Genomic DNA, 19,538 nt, shown 5'->3' on the forward strand with positions numbered 1-19,538 from the left:
AATTTTATTATTGTATATGACATATTATTATATATTACATTTATTATTATATATTAAAATGTTTTTATTATTGTATATGACATATTACATATATTATTATTATTAGTATATATTACATTTATTATTCTGTTTCCAGACTTTGCTGTTAATCGTTGGAAATTGGCCGAAATTTTATACTACAAGGTGTTGGAGTCCATTGTTCTTCAAGAAACCAAGAGACTTCATGGGAAAGACTTGACGGTAAGATGAGCAACTGCTTATTATGGGTTATAATGTCTTATTATGGGTTATAATGTCTTATTATGGGTTATAATGTCTTATGTGCTATAATGTCTTATTATGGGCTATAATGTCTTATTATTGGCTATAATGTCTTATTATGGGCTATAATTACAGATGAGCGAACTTACAGTAAATTTGATTCGTCACGAACTTCTCGGCTCGGCAATTGATGTCTTTTCCTGCATAAATTAGTTCAGCTTTCAGGTGCTCCGGTGGGCTGGAAAAGGTGGATACAGTCCTAGGAGACTCTTTCCTAGGAATGTATCCACCTTTTCCAGCCCACGGGAGCACCTGAAAGCTGAACTAATTTATGCAGGATAATCATCAACTGCCGAGCCGAGAAGTTCGTGACGAATCGAATTTACTGTAAGTTCGCTCATCTCTAGCTATAATGTCTTATTATGGGCTATAATGTCTTATTATGGGCTATTATATCTTATTATGGGCTATAATGTCTTATTATGGGCTATATCTTATTATGGGATATAATGTCTTATTATGAGCTATAATGTCTTATTATGGGCTATTATATCTTATGGGATATAATGTCTTATTATGGGATATAATGTCTTATTATGGGTTATAATGTCTTATTATGGGATATAATGTTTTATTATGGGCTATAATGTCTTATTATGGGCTATTATATCTTATGGGATATAATGTCTTATTATGGGATATAATGTCTTATTATGGGCTGTAATGTCTTATTATGGGCTATAATTATATCTTATGGTAAGAAAGAAGATGGGCATCATTCACTGGTCTAGTGGTCAAACGGCTTCTTTGTTATTTAAGAGGTGCAGAAATAACAGGGTGCAAATACGGACGGACTTGGGGGACGCCGCGAGTCAGTAACATGTCGGGTAACAGCTGTCCGCACGTTTCGTCAGACCCATACCTGGCTTCCACCGCGTCACCAAGATATAGCTCCACCCGGTGATGTGTGCAACATCAGGTGTACATAGACTAAAAGCTAAAATATCAAAAAACAGAAAGTACACATAAAACTGACTCCAGTCGAGTTAGAGGAACACGCTGTAATCTCTTTCATTCAGGCCAAGACTCCCAGATGCATTAAAGGAGTACTCTGCTGCTCAGCATTTGGAACAAACTGTTCCGAACCCTGGAGCCGATGCCGGGAGCTCATGATGTAATAGCCCCGCCCTTTCAACACGCCCCACCCCCTCAATGAAAGTTTATGGGAGGGGGAGTGACGGCTGTTCCAAACGCTGAGCAGCGGAGTAACCCTTTAAACACCTTTAGGACAGAGGGTAAATGTACATCCTGTGCCTGCTCCCGGTGTACGAGGTGTGCTGGATTCCGGTTGCTATCAGCAGCCTGGACCCATAGCTAATTCTGGACATCGCCGTTCGGGCCAATGTCCGGCATTAACTCTTTTGATTCCACAAAAGAAGTTGATCGCAGCATCTAAAACAAGAAAAATCAATTGCCGGTTAGGTCAGGTAGCTGATGGTGATCACAATTAGAGATGAGCGAACTTACAGTAAATTCGATTCGTCACAAACTTCTCGGCTCGGCAGTTGATGGCTTATCCTCCGTAAATTAGTTCAGCCTTCCGGTGCTCCGGTGGGCTGGAAAAGGTGGATACAGTCCTAATAAAGAGCCTCCTAGGACTGTATCCACCTTTAGCAGCCCACCGGAGCACCTGAAAGCTGAACTAATTTATGCAGGAAAAGTCATCAACTGCCGAGCCGAGAAGTTCGTGACGAATCGAATCACTGTAAGTTCGCTCATCTCTAATCACAATGGTAAAATTGTGTGTTCCCCATCTGCTGTGAGGACGGGTTGAGGTCTCTTACCTGGTTCTGTGCCGTCTGATCGGCACTCGCGCTCTACAGACAGCCTGTAATTAAGGAACGCCGATAACACTGATCAATGCTGTTCTATACGAGACTGTAGTAATTGAGCATCTGTAACACTGATCAATGCTGTTCTATATGAGACTGTAGTAATTGAGCGTCGGTAACACTGATCAATGCTGTTCTATACGAGACTGTAGTAATTGAGTGTCGGTAACACTGATCAATGCTGTTCTAATGCAGGCTGTAATAATGGAGCGCTGATAACCCTGATTAATGCTGTGCTATGGCAGGCTGTAGTAATGGAGCCCCGATAACACTGATCAATGCTGTTCTATGGCAGGCTGTAGTAATGGAGTGCTGATAACACTGATCAATGCTGTTCTATGGCAGGCTGTAGTAATGGAGTGCTGATAACACTGATCAATGCTGGTCTATGGCAGGCTGTAGTAATGGAGCGCTGATAACACTGATCAGTGCTGTTCTATACGAGACTGTAGTAATTGAGCGTCGGTAACACTGATCAATGCTGTTCTATACGAGACTGTAGTAATTGAGTGTCGGTAACACTGATCAATGCTGTAGTAATGGAGCGCTGATAACCCTGATTATTGCTGTGCTATGGCAGGCTGTAGTAATGGAGCCCCGATAACACTGATCAATGCTGTTCTATGGCAGGCTGTAGTAATGGAGCGCTAATAACACTGATCAATGCTGTTCTATGACAGGCTGTAGTAATGGAGTGCTGATAACACTGATCAATGCTGGTCTATGGCAGGCTGTAGTAATGGAGAACAGATAACACTGATCAATGTTGTGCTATGGCAGGCTGTAGTAATGGAGCACTGATAACACTGATCAGTGTTCTATGGCAGGCTGTAGTAATGGAGCGCTGATAACACTGATCAATGCTGTTCTATGGCAGGCTGTAGAAATGGAGTGCCGATAGCACTGATCAATGCTGTTCTATGGCAGGCTGTAGTAATGGAGCACTGATAACACTGATCAATGCTGTTCTATGGCAGGCTGTAGTAATGGAGCACTGATAACACTGATCAATGCTGTTCTATGGCAGGCTGTGGTAATGGAGAACTGATAACACTGATCAATGCTATTCTATGGCAGGCTGTAGTAATGGAGCGCAGATAACACTGATCAATGCCGTTCTATGGCAGGCTGTGGTAATGGAGAACTGATAACACTGATCAATGCTATTCTATGGTAGGCTGTAGTAATGGAGTGCAAATAACACTAATCATTGCTGTTCTATGGCAGGCTGTAGTAATGGAGCGCCATACAGGGGAAAATGTTCCTTATGTTGTGAACCTGTCCGTCTCCCCTGATCGTCTCCCCTGTCCGTCTCCTCTGTCTGTCCCCTCTGTCCTATCACATTTGTTCCTTTTTGTAGGCACTGCTGGAACAAGAAATCTTCCACAAGTCGCTGCTCACCTGCTGCCTTGAGATCGTGCTGTTTGCTTACAGTTCTCCCCGAAAATTTCCTTGGACCATTGAAGTTCTCGATCTGAGTCCTTTCAATTTCTATAAGGTAAATGTCCTTTTTTCTTATGTTACTGTGTAAGATGATGCATCCAATGCGGCTCCTACTGCGCAGTACATGGGCGGCTGCAGTACATGGGCGGCTGCTGCTACCAGCAGAACAGTCAAGGTAAAACTGGAAACGCTGTACTGAAAATGTCCCTTTTATTTGTAGATATTGAACGTGTTATGTTAATACAAATGGTGCATATTAACTCCTTATTAGTGTTGCAATTTTTTTATTTTAAAGATTTGAAAAATTGTTCCACTCAATCCATGCGATCTGGTGGGCATCAGTTACATTTTTTTGTTCTTAACTTATGTGCATCTAATTTTGCACCACTAGGGGGAGCCCTCCGCATAAGGATTTGCACAGTTAATTTTAATGCGCACAAATGTGCAGTTTTATGAAAATAATTGTGCCGTCCAATGAAATATGCGAAGTATAAATTACATTAATGTATTTCTCAAATGTGACCCATAAATATGTGAACGATGGTATCTATTGAAATGGAGGGGAATGAGGGGGCATTGTAGTGACATAATAATAGATATACACAATAGTTTGGAATTTGAATTATTTTCAGTATCTTTTTAATGCAGTGGTTTCCAAACAATGTGTCTCCAGCTGTTGCAAAACTGCAATTCCTAGCATTTGGCTAACTATATATAAATATAATATTTGGCTATTATGTCAGTACATTTTACGAAGTGTGATTTGATTTGATGATGTGTAAACTGAGCCTTGCACTCATATTTTAGAATAGGAATACACATAACGGCATATGAAAATACCTAAATCTATAGAATACAAGCTCGCCCTCGCCCTAGTGCTAGCACTATGTAAAGTCATTGTATCCACAGAATAGGTAATAAGAGTCTTATCACTGGGGTCATAGTCCATGAACATAGGTTGTTCCCCCATTTTTAGTGGAGCCTCTCTATAAACAGTAGGAAGGTTTAAAGGGGTTATCCATGAACAAAAAAAACTAATATATATCAATCAACTGGCTCCAGAAAGTAAAACAGATTTGTAAATTACTTCTATTAAAAAAAAAAAATCTTAATCCTTCTAATAATTATCAGCTGCTGAAGTTGAGTTGTTCTTTCCTGTCTGACAACAGTGCTCTCTGCTGACACCACTGCCTGTCTCGGGAAATGCACAGAGTAGAAGAGGTTTGCTATGGGGATTTGCTTCTACTCTGGACAGTTCCCGAGACACGTGTCATCAGAGAGCACTTAGACAGAAAAGAACAACTGAACTTCAGCAGCTCATAAGTACTGAAAGGATGAAAAAAAATAGAAGTAATTTACAAATCTGTTTTAACATTCTGGAGCAAGTTGAGATATATATATATATATGTATAATTTATGTTTTTTTCCTGGATAACCCCTTTAATATTAGATTTTCCACTGATTACTGTTTTGAGGGGTTTGTTGTTAGGTTACCGTCATATGAGAAGAATTAGGCTGTTGTTTACCCAACACACCCTAAAGCTAAAGACAAAAAGTGATAAAATTGACAAAAATAAATAAAATCTCTTTTTTTTATTCCCCAGGTGATTGAAGTTTTCATCCGCTCGGAGGAGGGGTTATCACGAGACATGGTGAAGCACCTGAACAGCATCGAAGAACAGATCCTGGAGGAGCGAGCCTGGAGCGGCAGCTCTGTCCTATGGGAGCTACTCCAGGCCTCTGAGACCGTGCCCACCTGTGAGGAAGTACGTACTGTCTATGGATTGTAAGCTTGTCGGCCCGTATATATTATTCAGCTCTTCAGTAATTAAAGGGGTACTCCGCTGATAAGCGATTGGAACAAACTGTTCAGAACGCTGGAGCTTGTGACGTCATAGCCCTGCCCCCTCATGATGTCACGCCCACCCCCTCAATGCAAGTCTATGGGAGGGGGCGTGACGACCCCTCCCATAGACTTGCATTGAGGGGGTGGGGTGGGGCGTGACATGATGAGGGGGTAGGGCTATGACATCACGAGCTCCCAGCTCCATCGTTCGGAACAGTTTATTCCAAACGCTGAGCAGCGGAGTACCCCTTTAAAGAGTGCCTGTCATGAAACAAACTATACTAAACTAATTCCCTAACACCTTTTAAAAAGCTCGATTTCCTCCCTGTCTTTCCGCTGACATACAGTGAGCTGCCGACAGAAGGATGTGGGCGTGCCCTAGCAGGCGCAATGTCACTGAAGCCTGCTGGGGGGACCGCTTCAGCCCTCACATCTCTGCTGCGCGCTGGCTCTCCTTCCAAGGAGAGAAATCCGAGGCCGCAAGACATTCACACTGTCGGCGGTGGAGCCTGAAGACGAAGCGTGAGCGCCCTGCTGCGGGCACAGTGCGAGCTCCCGCCTTTCTGATTGATTGACAGGCAGGGAGCTGCGTTGTGCTTCTCAGTGTCCCGGCTGCACGGACAGAGTTCGGACTCATGCCAGGCCGGCATGAGTCCGAACTCTATGGGAGACTTTCGGCCGGGACATGTAGGGAGACTCCTAGTGGTCAATTTTTTAGAAAGCAAAAAAATGTAATAAATTTAAGTAATGCAATTAAAAAGTGGTATATTGAAGAGACAGGCACTCTTTAAATAAAGCTATAGAACAGCTGACTCGCAGGAAACGGGATCTGCTTGAGGCTGAATTGGATATTGCACATCCCAGTGTCTGATGGTCTCCATGTTTCTCCTCCCTTTCAGGTGATAATACCGAGCAACTTTGAAACTGGCAATGAAGCGGGTTTAGGGCACCTCCCTATGATGCCCGCTTCACCCATCATTCATCCTCGCTTAAAAGAAGTCCGCACCGATCTCGGAGGCTCTTGCAGAAGAGGTTTGTGTTTTGGTGTTAATGTCGGTATAAGGGAAGCGGGTGTATGAACCTTACGGCCTCTCATATAGTTGGAAATAAAAGTGTCAAAGATTATCTCTTTCTGGAGGCCAAAGCTTTTTATATAGCAGACAGAAGAACACTCGGGTGAGTGCGCATTTGTTTTACATGGAGAAAGAGAAGAAAAACGCTGCCGGACACATCTGGCAGCATCTTATCTCCTTGAGAACAAAGGAATCTAGCATAGGGCTGGGCGGTATATACCGGTTCATACCGAAATTTTTGTTCTGACACTATATTAATTTTTCCCATACCGCAATACCGCTTTGGCCCCTCCCCCTCGGGAATGAATTATCAGCCCAGCACAGCGCTGTCCCCACATCGGGGAACTAATCATACGTGACCCGCCAGCGCTGTTCTGCTTCCCCCCCCCAAATTAATGATCAGCCCAGCGGGGTACTACTCACATATGTCACCCGCAAGCACTGCCCTCCTCCTCTTTGTTGCGGGCCGCCGGCACTGGAACTCTATACTGTACGCCAGTGGTCTCCAACCTGCGGACCTCCAGATGTTGCAAAACTACAACTCCCAGCATGCTGGGAGTTGTAGTTTTGCAACAGCTGGAGGTCCGCAGGTTTGAGACCACTGCTGTATGTTGTATCCCTATGCCCGGCCTGCAAAAGATAAACAAAATTAACTTTCTCTATCGGCTCCATTGGGGGACACAGACCGTGGTGTATCTCGCTGTCTCTAGGAGGTGTGACACTATGGCAACAAAAAAAGTCTGCTCCTCCCAGCTTGATATACCCGCCTTCAGGCTCTGAGCTAATCAGTTTAAGCTTAGTGTCTGAAGGAGGTGGACGTGGTCCGGGTTGCTCCAGACCAGGTTTCCAAATTTTTTTGTTTTCCTAGTATAGGGACGTGTTAGTTTTTTTAATTCCTTTTCTTTTCTGTTTTCAGGTGGGGGGGGGGGGGGGGGGCTCAGGGACTCCGGCTCCCTGTTTCCCCATTGCGAGTAAGGGGGCACAGACATTGCGTATATGCACTGTTAACCCCCCCTTGCCAACGGTCAGCGCTTGGGTGGTACCTCACGGGTCCGGGTCCCCCTATTTCCCTGCTCGCCTCGCTCGCGCATAGCAGCCAGGCGTGATGCAGGTAACTAAAGCTGACTGAAGACTCCAGTAGGTGAGTTCTTCTGACTGAGGTAAGTACTTCCCCTTTTTTCTCTACAGGTACGGACTCGCAGAAGCTGGAGACCCCCTGTTTTGGCCCACCCTTTAGTTTTAGTTTTTTTTGGGGGGGGGGGGCTGCTAACTTACAGGGGCTACACTTTATTACAGGCTGCACTTTATTTTTGGGGGAGCAGTGGCAACTGAAGGGGCTTCATATAGGGGGCACTTCACGTGTGTTTGGGTGCACGTCCATAGCGCCTTATTCCGGCGCTTCACTTGTGTGCATGTGCGTATTAACCTTGTCTTACAGCGCCTTATGGCGGCTGTCAGCCGCGGCGCTGTCCCGGGCCGGGCGCTTTTCAGCGCCGGCTTAGTTTCACGTTGCCAGAAGCGCCTTACAAGCGGCTCACTGCCGCAGCGCTGCTATTAGCCGGTGCCTCTGCACCGGCTTACTTCTTTTCACCGGCAGTCTCTGCCAGCGCTGGCCGCCTGCCCTATTCCCCTGAGCACACAAACGAGCGGCAGGTGCGCTCGGGGCAAGGAGCGGGCGCCATGACAGTTCTCACAGAGCGGGTCTCCTCACTGCAGCTGACAGGGGACACAGACTAGGGTGAGAAAGTTCCTATCTCCCTTCTTTTCCCTCATTATGTCCGTACCCAGAGCTGTTCCTCCCTCTAAACAGAGACCTGGAACTTCAGTGACTTACTATATCTGTAGGCACTGTAATACCAAAATGTCTGGCTCTGCTGAGCCCACTTGTCCTGCCTGCGCCACTGCTCCCCCAGACCCCCTGATGCCCCTTCTTTCCCGGTGGATCCAGCCGCTCCCCCAGCCTGGGTTTCTTCCCTGATCCAGTATATGGCTGACTTGAACAAAGTCTCCCGCTCGGTGGCTGAGGCCTCCTGATTCTTCCAATGAGTCTTCAAGTAGACGTGAGCGTTCCCCTCGTGGGTACATAAATCGTCAGGGCGGCACTCGTAGCTCGGCAGCCATGGCCGAGGTGACCAAGATTCTCTCCTGGGCGGAGAGCAAGGTTCCGGCCATCTCGGCGATTCACATCCCGGGGGTGCTCAACTGGGAAGCAGACTTCCTCAGTCGGTCCTCTCCCGAGCCCAGCGAGTGGTCTCTACATCCAGAGGTCTTCGTGCACCTCTGGGGCATTCCGGACGTGGACCTCTTCGCGTCCCGGCACAATCGGAAGATCCTTCTGTTTGTGTCCAAGACCCTCAGGCTCTGGCCGTGGACGCCCTAGTGATTCCTTGGGCGAGGTTTACCCTACCCTATCTGTTCCCTCCTCTTCCGTTTCTTCCCAGGGTGCTGAGGAAGCTCCTTTTAACTTACCTACGCCGCCTTAACGCTGTTCCTGGGGACTGGAACGTCAGACAGCCGTCAGCCTATCACCGGCCGCAGTGATGTTCCGCCCCGGCCAGTGATAGGTTAAAGCCGGCTTCTTACATGACAGTGCGTTTAACCTATCACTGGGCGGGACATCGCTGCGACATAGGTAAGTTAAAGTTTATGTTGTTTATCTTTTGCAGCCCGGGCATAGGGATACAGCGTACAGCAGTGGTCTCCAACCTGCGGACCTCCAGCTGTTGCGAAACTACAACTCCCAGCATGCCCGGACAACCGTTGGCTGTCCGGGCATGCTAGGAGTTGTAGTTATGCAACATCTGGAGGTCCGGAGGTTGGAGACCACTGGCGTACAGTGAGTTCCAGCGCCGTCGGCCCCCAACAAAGAGGAGGAGGGCAGTGCTTGCGGGTGACATATGTGAGTAGTACCCCGCAGGGCTGATAATTAATTGGGGGGGAGCAGAACAGCGCTGGCGAGTCACATGATTGTGGGGGGGAGCAGAACAGCGCTGGCGGGTCAGATGATTTGGGGGTGAAAGAAATACCGTTATATACCGTTGAACCGCCATGAGTTACAAAAATACTGTGATACACATATTTGGTCATACCGCCCAGCTCTAATCTAGCATGTTTAAATTAAACATATTTGACCCGTTTCTCCTTGAAAATCTACTACTACATAGTCAACAATTATGGGTAGGTTTGGTCAACATTAAAGGGGTATCCCATTATCCTAATGTAGGGTTCTCAGCCTTGCATGGGGAGTTCTGCAAATTTCATAATTTTACCGCTTTGTCTGCATTCAGCTTCCGAACCGAACCACCTCCAGCCGCAGACAGACAGGAGAGGGTTTGGGGACCTAAATTAGGTGGTGGTGATAAACCTTTCATCTATTGCATATGTCCAGCTTTTTTTTTTTTTTTTTATCTTTATTTCTAGACCATTCTTATACAAATGTTACACATAATAATACAATACAGTACAAAACATTTTCCCCCTTTATTCTCACCCTCCAAAAAGGAGAAGAAAAAGATAAAAATGCATATGTCCAGCTTTAAAGCTTAAGATTAGGTTCGCACAGTGTTTTTTTTTTTAAGGCGTATTTGTAAAAAGAATGCGTCCACGTTAGGGTGCTCTATTTAAAGGGGGTACGCCGCTGCTCAGTGTTTGGAACAAACTGTTCTGAACGCTGGAGCCGGCGCCGGGAGCTTGTGCCATCATCGCCCCGCCCCTTCAATGCAAGTCTATGGGAGGGGGTGTGACAGCCGTCACGCCCCCTCCTATAGACTTGCATTGAGGGGGCGGGGGCGTGACTATGACATCATGAGCTCCCGGCTACAGCGTTCGGAACAGTTTTGTTCCAAACACTGAGCAGCGGAGTACCCCTTTAAGTGTCTGGGGAAGTCGTTGTCTGTGCACACAATATGTAAAAAAATGCAGACTCATTTTTTACATATTGGCCCTCATTTACTATTGCAAACCCAACATGTTTTGTGGGGTTGTGCGCCAGATTATGTCGCATTGCGCCAGATTATGTCGCATTGTGCCAAAAATTTTGTCTGCGCCAGAATTTGCTCCAGAATTGAAAAACTCCGACTAACTATCCATTTTGCTAAGAGAACCTGAAAGGGGGCGTGGCTGCTGGGAACAGGGGGCGTGGTCTCCGAAAAAGGACATGTTCCCGACATTTTCACAAAAAAACCAACATATTTACAAAGATTTCCACAGAAAATGTGGTGGATTTGATTGAGGAAAACCTAACAGATCAGAACATGTGTAAAAAAAGGAAAGTGGAAAATGTAGAGAAACCTTAGTAAATACCGTGGAAAATAAATTGTAGGGAATTAAAATCCACAAAGAATCCTACACAACACTCGTAGTAAATCAGGACCATTGTACGCACAGACAACCACTTTCCCATAGACTTACACAGAGCACATTAATAAATAAAAAATAACAAAAATGTAATATATAATAATTAAAATTCCTCTTGTCAATTATTTGTCACATATCCTGTAATCTTAATTAGTAATCACAGTGTTGGGTCACCTACTCTGTGTTATGCGATTACTAATCTCCTTAGCACAGGTAGTAGAGAGCAGTCTGTTGTGTATGTCCCAGGGACTGCAAAACGTTCAAAATGATTTTATTTTACATAGAAAACATTTACAAAATATATGGGACTTATAAATTGGTTCATTTTATAGGGGTACTCCAGGAAAGTAGATAGATATAGATATAGATATATATATATATATATATATATATAGAAGCTCCAAAGCCACTACACTTCCTGGATATGTTCCTTGTAAACCAATCCTGGCTGATATACACGGCTCCTGTGGCCTCTGTTGTCTTCTATGGCTGCTTGATATTCTTTGTCATCTATCTCTACCCGTGCCTTATCTCCCAACAATCTTTGCAGCTCTGCTCTCACTGCTGGCCAGCTCACTCTCTGAGAGCAGCACCCGCCCTCCTGCTCTGAGCAGCGCAGAGAGATTCAGTGTCTGATTGGCTGCACACACATTCCAGTTCTCAGCCCTAAAGGGAGCATGACTCATCAGTGCAGGGCAGAAACCACATGGTCTGTGTCTCTCAGGAGGGTGGGGGCTGCTTTCATAGAGGGATGTGTACAGAGACAGAGTGGATGGCTGGATGATGTCATTCCCTCACTTCATGCATGAAAGTGACAGCCATTGAGGGGAAACTGATCTATATAGCTAATAAAATGATATTTACACAATTAAAGGGGTACTCCGCTGCTCAGCATTTGGAACAAACTGTTCCGAACGTTGGTGCCGGGAGCTCATGACGTCATAGCCCCGCCCCCTCTATGCAAGTCTATGGGAGGGGGCGTGACACGCCCCCTCCCATAGACTTACATTGAGGGGGCGGGGCTATGACGTCATGAGGGGGCGGGGCTATGGCGTCACAAACTCGGTTTGTTCCAAACGCTGAGCAGCGGAGGACCCCTTTAAATATGTTGATAAAATGGAAAGGATGGGCTTTGGGTTTAGTTCCCTGGAGTACCCCTTTAATGATCTTCATATCTAACAGAGATGCATTTCTAATGTTAATCACAATTTATTTTTCATGTTTCAGATCTGCAGCCGTTGTCTCCGCTTTCTGTTCATGAGCGCTACAACTCTCCCACCGCCGGCAGCGCCAAAAGGAAACTCTTCGGGGATGATGGCCCGAAGGAGTTGCCGGTAGAAAAATTGCACGCCACACCGGAGATCACCAGGATAAGATTCGTTCCACCATGTCAGCCCCCTGAACAGATGTGTGTGTCCCCGGATAGGACACTGTTGTCTGTTCAGAAGGTGAATGTGACAGGTAATTGTTATCCGCTGGTGAATGGAGGACGTGATTGTGCTGATCCCTTATTGTCACAACCAGTTCACCTGAGTGTTCACTATACTGGATTATATCTCTGCACTGGGATGGATAAAAGTCCCCGTAATGGTCCCTGTCCCACCTCCTCTGCTCTTCTCTCTTCTTTATTATATTTACTTATTTATTACTTATTTATTTATTGCTTTATTTATAAAAATATTTATACGTGTGTGTGTGTGTATATAACATTTTTATATATGTATTTTTATATATAATCCTCTCTGCTCTCCTGCATTTCATCCTCTCACCCCTCCCTATTCCCAAACACTGACACCATAAAGTGCCCTTGGTTGCGTCCATCTTGTGGCCCACTTTTGCCATGTTATGTTTTTTATTATCTCCTTCTGCTTAGGGAGAGTTATACATGTAGGGGAACTCCGCCCTTAGATATCTTATCCCCTATAGAAAGGATAGGGGACGCGATGTCTGATCGTGGGGGTCCCGCCACTGGGGACCCCAGCAATCTCGGCTGCGGCACCCCAGATATCCGGTGCATGGTTCTAACTTCGCTCCGTGCCGGATGACTGGCGATGCAGGGCCAAGGCTCGTGACGTCATGGCCACGCCCCCTCAATGCAAGTCTGTGGGAGGGGGTGTGGCGGCAGTCACCCCCCCCCTCCCATAGACTTGCATTAAGGGGCGTGGCCATGACATCACAAGCAGGGTGCAGCCGTGACATCACGAGCCGCCGGCGCTCTAAACAAACGATAAGATGTCTAGGGGCGGAATACCCCTTTAAGGACGAATGTCCTGCTCCTGCTGTATAAATGAGGCTCAGGAGCCGGGTCCTGGCAGCTTTCAACATTAGGCATTTAAAGGGGTTATCCAGAAATAGAAAAACAGATAATTTCTTTCAAAGATCACTCCCTGTCTGTCTCCAGGTTGGGTGCGGTTCTGCAGCTCAGTTCCATTGAAGTGAATGAAGCCAAGTTGTAATACCACACACAACCTGGAGACAGACGGGGAGCGGTTTTTGAAAGATATTAGCTCTGTTTTTCAATTCCTGAATAACCCCTTTAACCCTTCAGATGCCGCGATCTTAGTTGATTGTGGCATCTAAATGCCGGACGGACTCCGGGGTAGATTGGGACCACAGTGGCAAAATCACGGGGTCCCAATCAGCTGATTTAACAGCAGGAGGATCCCTACCTGCCTCTGTGCTGTCAGATCAACGCTCCAAAAATACAGGCAGCCCCCAGCAGCACTTTTCAGTGTTCCCCTATAGGGAATAAAAATATATATAAAATATACACATATATATAATTTTTACTTATTTTTTTTATTTGAAACATATGTATAAAATGTTTTTTATTTATATCATTTTATTTTTTTTGTTTTTGTTTTTATTTATGGATTAGTTTCCACAATTGAACTCCTATGCTTTTCGTTCATCACCTTTTTATTTAAGGTTTTCAAAATGAAACCGTCCTGCGATCTTCACAGCCGCTCGGTGAAAATGGCGTTCAGGTCCCCTTGACGGCTCAGGCCTTGTTCAACCCTAAAACTCAGGTTTTCCGAAGCCAAGATGTATGTCCTACATCCGCCAACAAGCCCAAGAGGACGGGCTCTCTGGCTCTGTTTTTCAGGAAGGTACGGTGCTTTTAGTTTATTTCTGTCTGACCGATATCGCTTTATAGCAGTGTTTCCCAATGAGCGTGCCTCCAGCTGTTGCAATACTACAACCCCCAGCATGCCCGGACAGCCAACGGCTGTCCGGGCATGCTGGGTGTTGTTGTTTTGCAACAGCTGAAGGGGTGCAGTTTGAAAACCACTGCATTAAGGGATAAAATGAAAGGGAAGCCTTGATTTACCTTTTTAGGGACAGTGTGGATCCTCTGGAGGAGGGCATGCTGGGAGTTGTAGTTTTTCGACAGTTGAAAAACACTGATTTTATGGTCTAATACAACAATTTGCTCTTTAATTTTATAGGTGTACCATTTGGCCAGCGTTCGCCTAAGAGACTTGTGTCTGAAGCTTGACTTGCCTAATGACTTAAGACGTAAGATTTGGACCTTGTTTGAGTACTCGCTGGTTCACTGCACGGATCTGATGAAGGACAGACACATCGATCAGCTCCTGTTGTGTGCAGTCTACATTATGTCAAAGGTAAAGACTTTACTGTACGCTAGATCGTAGGATCCGTCAGCCCATCCGGACAGGTCTCTTTTTTTTTTTTTTTTTTATGTAAATAGTCGTATTTTTCATAATCTAACAATTCTGTAATATCCTTTTTTTATTTATATATATATATATATATATATATATATATATATATATAATATACACACAGCCAGAAGACGCAGCACTCCGAAAGAATTAAATAAACGTGTTTTTATTTCAACATATCTCGACTTGATATGTTGGAATAAAAACACGTTTGTTTAATTCTTTCTGAGTTTTCTGGCTGTATATCTAAGGAAAACCCTGATCAGGTTTGCTGGACGCTGGCACCCACTGCATTTCTTTACATTGGATGGTGCTGCTTATTGGATTTGGGGATAGATAGAGATTATATATATATATATATATATATATATATATATATATATATATATATATATATATATATATAATGAATATGCAAAGCAGCTCATTACATCACCTTTTCAGGTAATGTTCCCTGGTATAAGCTTAGCTCCTGTTAAAGGGGTACTCCGCCCCTAGACATCTTATCCCCTATCCAAAGGATAGGGGATAAGATGTCAGATCGCCGCGGTCCCGCTGCTGCCCCGGGGATCCCCGCTGCGGCACCCAGCTCTCATTACAGCACAGAGCGAGTTCGCTCTATGCGTAATGACGGGCAATACAGGGGCCGGAGCATCGTTACGTCTCGGCTCCGCCCCTCGTGACATCATGGCCCGCCCCTTTCAATCCAAGTCTATGGGAGGGGGCGTGGTGGTCTTCACGCCCCCTCCCATAGACTTGCATTAAGGGGACGGGCCGTGATGTGACGAGGGGCGGAGCCATGACGTCACGCTGCTCCGTCCCCCGTATCGCCCGTCATTACGTATAGAGCGAACTCACTCTGTGCTGTAATGAGATCGGGGTGCCGCAGCGGGATCCCAGGGCTCCCCAGCAGCGGGACTGCGGCGATCTGACATCTTATCCCCCTATCCTTTGGATAGGGGATAAGATGTCTAGGGGCGGAGTACCCCTTTAAGGAATATAAAAAGCTGATCGGGATTTTATGCCAAGCCAGACTACTCCCCAAAAGGGAAGTCTCTACCCATCTGCAGACAGCTGTTTCGTGGTTTTTCCACTTGTCAGTACAGAGCAGGGTGATCTGGCTTGAGAGCAGCTAAAGGGGATGAGTATTTACCTCAGGGCGAGGCCACCACTCCTGGTGTAACAGAGCTTCAGAAGGCCATTAAGCACTCCGCGGGCATTCTGGGTAGGGGAATATGCAAAGCAGCTCATTACATCACCTTTCAGGTAATGTTCCCTGGTATCCGCTTAGCTCCTGTTAAGGAATATAAAAAGCTGATCGGGATTTTATGCCAAGCCAGACTACTCCCCAAAAGGCATAAAATCCCGATCAGCTTTTTATATTCCTTAACAGGAGCTAAGCTGATACCAGGGAACATTACCTGAAAAAGTGATGTAATGAGCTGCTTTGCACCTGTGTTGTGGCCTTAAAGGGGTACTCTGGTGGAAAGCATATATATATATATATATATATATATATATATATATATATATATATATATATTATATATATATATATATATATATATTATATATATATATATATATATATATATATATATATATATATAATTATTATTTTTTTTCTATCCATATCTATGGGAGGAGTCGTGACGGCTGTATGCTAGCAGTCGCGCCCTCTCCCTTAGACATTAATGGAGGGAGTGTGGCGTGACTTCACGATCACGGAAGCTCCAGGCTTCCGTGACCCGTAATGCTGCAGTGCCGGCAGAGAGATAATGGATGGGGGGGATAACGGGTCTAGGGTAGGAGTACCCCTTTAAGGACAAGGAGACACATGCTACTTTTCATATATCTGTCTGCACTTCCATAATATAGAAAAAGGATTTTATTCTCTGGTGCCAAGTGTTAAAGAAGCCTTCCAAAAGCCCCGAAGTGCTGAGGACTTGGAACGTCTCCTTGCACCCCCTTCCTTCCCTGTCTCTGCTTGGTTGACAGTCAGCTGGAAGCCAAGCCCTGTTTCTAAATCCCACACCTGGGCACAATTTACATGCAGAGTGTAAGGAAGAAATTTAGTAACAGGGCTCGGCTTCCAGTTGCCTGTCAATCAAGCATGAACAGGAATGGGAGGGGTGCAAGGAGACGTTCCAAGTCCTCAGCACTTCAGGGATTTGGGAAGGCTTCTTTGACACTTAGCACCAGAGAGTAAATGCAGTTTTCTGTATCATGAAGCGCAGACAGACAGCTGACAGGTGCCTTTTAATAGGAATGGTGTAATGTTTTATTTTCCCTATGATGGCGCTGCAGGGGAATTACCATCTTGGCTTCCAGGTTTTTCCCAGATTTCATCTGATCTTTGGGAGCTCAAGCAGTGCCTGTCCCCTCCACACCTCCTGTATTTTGTCCCAGCAGAGAGAAACGGGCAATAGCTGCCGGGACAAGACAAAATTTTATCACCTAAAAATATATACCTTGGTTAAAGGGGTACTCCGGTGGAAACCTTCTTTTTTTAACTGGTGCCAGAAAGTTAAACATATTTGTAAATTACTTCTATTAAAAAATCCTTAATCCTTCCAAGACTTATTAGCTGCTGAATACTACAGAGGAAATTCTTTTCTTTTTGGAACACAGAGCTCTCTACTGGCATCTCTGTTCATTTTAGGAACTGTCCAGAGTAGGAGAAAATCCCCATAGCAAACATATGCTGCTCTGGACAGTTCCTAAAATGGACAGAGATGTCAGCCGAGAGCACTGTGCTTGTGATGTCAGCAGAGAGCTCTGTGTTCCAAAAAGAAAAGAATTTCCTCTGTAGTATTCAGCAGCTAATAAGTACTGGAAGGGTTAAGATTTATTAATAGAAGTAATCTACAAGTCTGTTTAATTTTCTGGCACCAGTTGATTTTTTTTTTTAAGTTTTCCGGCAGGGTACCCCTTTAAACAATTGATATTACAAATATACATATAATGGAAACGTGACATCACTCCATGCACAGTCCATTCATGTACGTGGGAGGGGGCGTGGCGTGGCGCGACGTCACGTCACCAGTCCCGGAAACAAAGAGGTTTCCGAGACTGGAGCAGCAGCCTGGCATAGAATGCGGGTGGCTGCACGGAGATCGTGGGGGGGGGGGTACCAGCGACGGATAGGAGGGGATAAGATGTCTTTGGGCGGAATACCCCTTTAAAGTACTGACTTGGCAATGCTTGCACCTTTCACCTTGCTGGTTTGCATCATTAAAGTAATTATCAGGGCTCAGAATGGGGGAGGCCGGTTCTTAGTCCCCCATGAGCTGCAGAGTTTGTTTGTTTACAGGGTTATGTTGTTTGTTCAGCAGGACGTGCTTAAATAAGCAAAATAAGGAGTTACATAAGAATTCATCCGTACACTCAGATAACCTGATCAGGAGGTATAATTACCTATGACAATCGCCTCATACGTGAGCTACGTGATAGGTGCCAGGACGCGATTATCAGGTTTCGGTTCTAAAGTACATCTTGCATCTTGATTACATTTTTTTCAATATTAGATTTTGTAGCATTATAAACCTCTGAGCGTAGAAAAGGAGATTTTTTTTAACACTTAACGTAAAATCTCTTTCTCGAAGGATCCATTGGGGGACACAGACAGTGGGTGTATCTTGCTGTCTCTAGGAGGTGTGACACTATGGTGATAAAAAGTCAGCTCCTCCCAGCAGGATACTCCCGCCTTCAGGCTCTGAGCTAGTCAGTTTAAGCTCCAGAGCAATAGGAGGAGACCAATAGGTCAAGGAAAAACCCAAAAAACTGTCCAAGAACCAGAAGAAAAAACATAACTGAACACACACTCGGACAGAGAACCAAAGGAAAAACCCAAAAAGGGCGGGAGCTGTGTCCCTCAATGGATCCTTCGAAAAAGAGATTTTAAGGTAATTGTTAAAAAAAATCTCCTTTTCTCTATCAGCTCCATTGGGGGACACAGACCGTGGGACATACCAAAGCCGTCCCTTGGGTGGGCAGATAAGTAATCAGGCAGACGGCTGATCCACTGCCGCCTGCAACACCTTATGCCCCAGGGTAGCATCAGCCGATGCGAAAGTATGAACCCGATAAAACCTCGAGAAAGTGTGCAAAGACGACCAGGTAGCCGCCTTGCAAATCTGCGAGGCCGAGGCTCTATTCTGGAGAGCCCAGGATGCCCCCTTCAGAACGTGTGGAATGAGCCACAACCCTGAAAGGAGGAATCTTCCACTTACAGCGATAGGCTTCCGAAATGGCAGACCGAATCCACCTAGAAATGGTGGCCTTGGAAGCAGGTTGTCCCTTGTGACGACCTTCCGTAAGGACGAAAAAGGAATCACACTGACGAAAGGAAGAAGTGATGGAGAGATAAGACCGAACAGCCCGAACCACGTCCAGCTTGTGCAGTAAGCGCTCCCTAGGATGAGAAGGAGCCGGGCTAAATGACGGGAGGACAATATCCTCATTGAGATGAAAGGCCGAAACCACCTTAGGTAAAAAGGAAGGATCTGGCCGGAAAACAACCTTGTCCTGGTGGATCACCAGAAATGGAGAACGGCAGGAAAGAGCTGCCAATTCAGACACCCTCCGGATGGAGGTGATTGCCACCAGAAACGCTACTTTCCAAGAAAAGAGGCGGAGAGACACCTCACTAAGGGACTCAAAGGGTGCACCCTGGAGGGCACTCAGAACCAAATTCAAGTCCCAAGGGGGAGAGGGAGACCGATAAGGAGGAACAGCGTGTGCCTCTCCTTGCAGGAAGGTTCGGACATGAGGATTAGAAGCCAGGGGCCGCTGGAAAAGAACAGTAAGGGCCGAAACCTGACCCTTAAGGGAACTGAGAGACAACCTCAGTTCCAACCCCGACTGCAAAAAGGAGAGAAGACGGGGAACAGAGAAGGTCACCGGGGAGAAGTCCTGTGCTTCACACCAACGAAAATAAGACCTCCAAGTACGGTGGTAAATCCTTGCAGAGGAGGGCTTA

General features: G+C 45.6%; 1 protein-coding gene across 7 annotated transcripts in view; it reads left to right on the forward strand.

The window, feature by feature from the left end:
- The window catches only part of RBL1 (RB transcriptional corepressor like 1), a 60,478-nt gene that overhangs the window by 15,383 nt on the left and 25,557 nt on the right, over window positions 1-19,538 (forward strand). For all 7 annotated transcript variants that reach the window (XM_056549368.1, XM_056549369.1, XM_056549362.1 and 4 more), the window contains exons 11-17: window positions 137-240; window positions 3,514-3,651; window positions 5,201-5,362; window positions 6,342-6,474; window positions 12,099-12,332; window positions 13,800-13,981; window positions 14,321-14,497. In XM_056549368.1, coding sequence (XP_056405343.1) covers window positions 137-240; window positions 3,514-3,651; window positions 5,201-5,362; window positions 6,342-6,474; window positions 12,099-12,332; window positions 13,800-13,981; window positions 14,321-14,497 — 1,130 coding nt within the window. The remainder of the gene's footprint in view (window positions 1-136; window positions 241-3,513; window positions 3,652-5,200; window positions 5,363-6,341; window positions 6,475-12,098; window positions 12,333-13,799; window positions 13,982-14,320; window positions 14,498-19,538) is intronic.

The sequence above is a fragment of the Hyla sarda genome, chromosome 12 (genome assembly GCF_029499605.1).
Source record: "Hyla sarda isolate aHylSar1 chromosome 12, aHylSar1.hap1, whole genome shotgun sequence".
Classification (NCBI taxonomy): Eukaryota; Metazoa; Chordata; class Amphibia; order Anura; family Hylidae; genus Hyla; species Hyla sarda.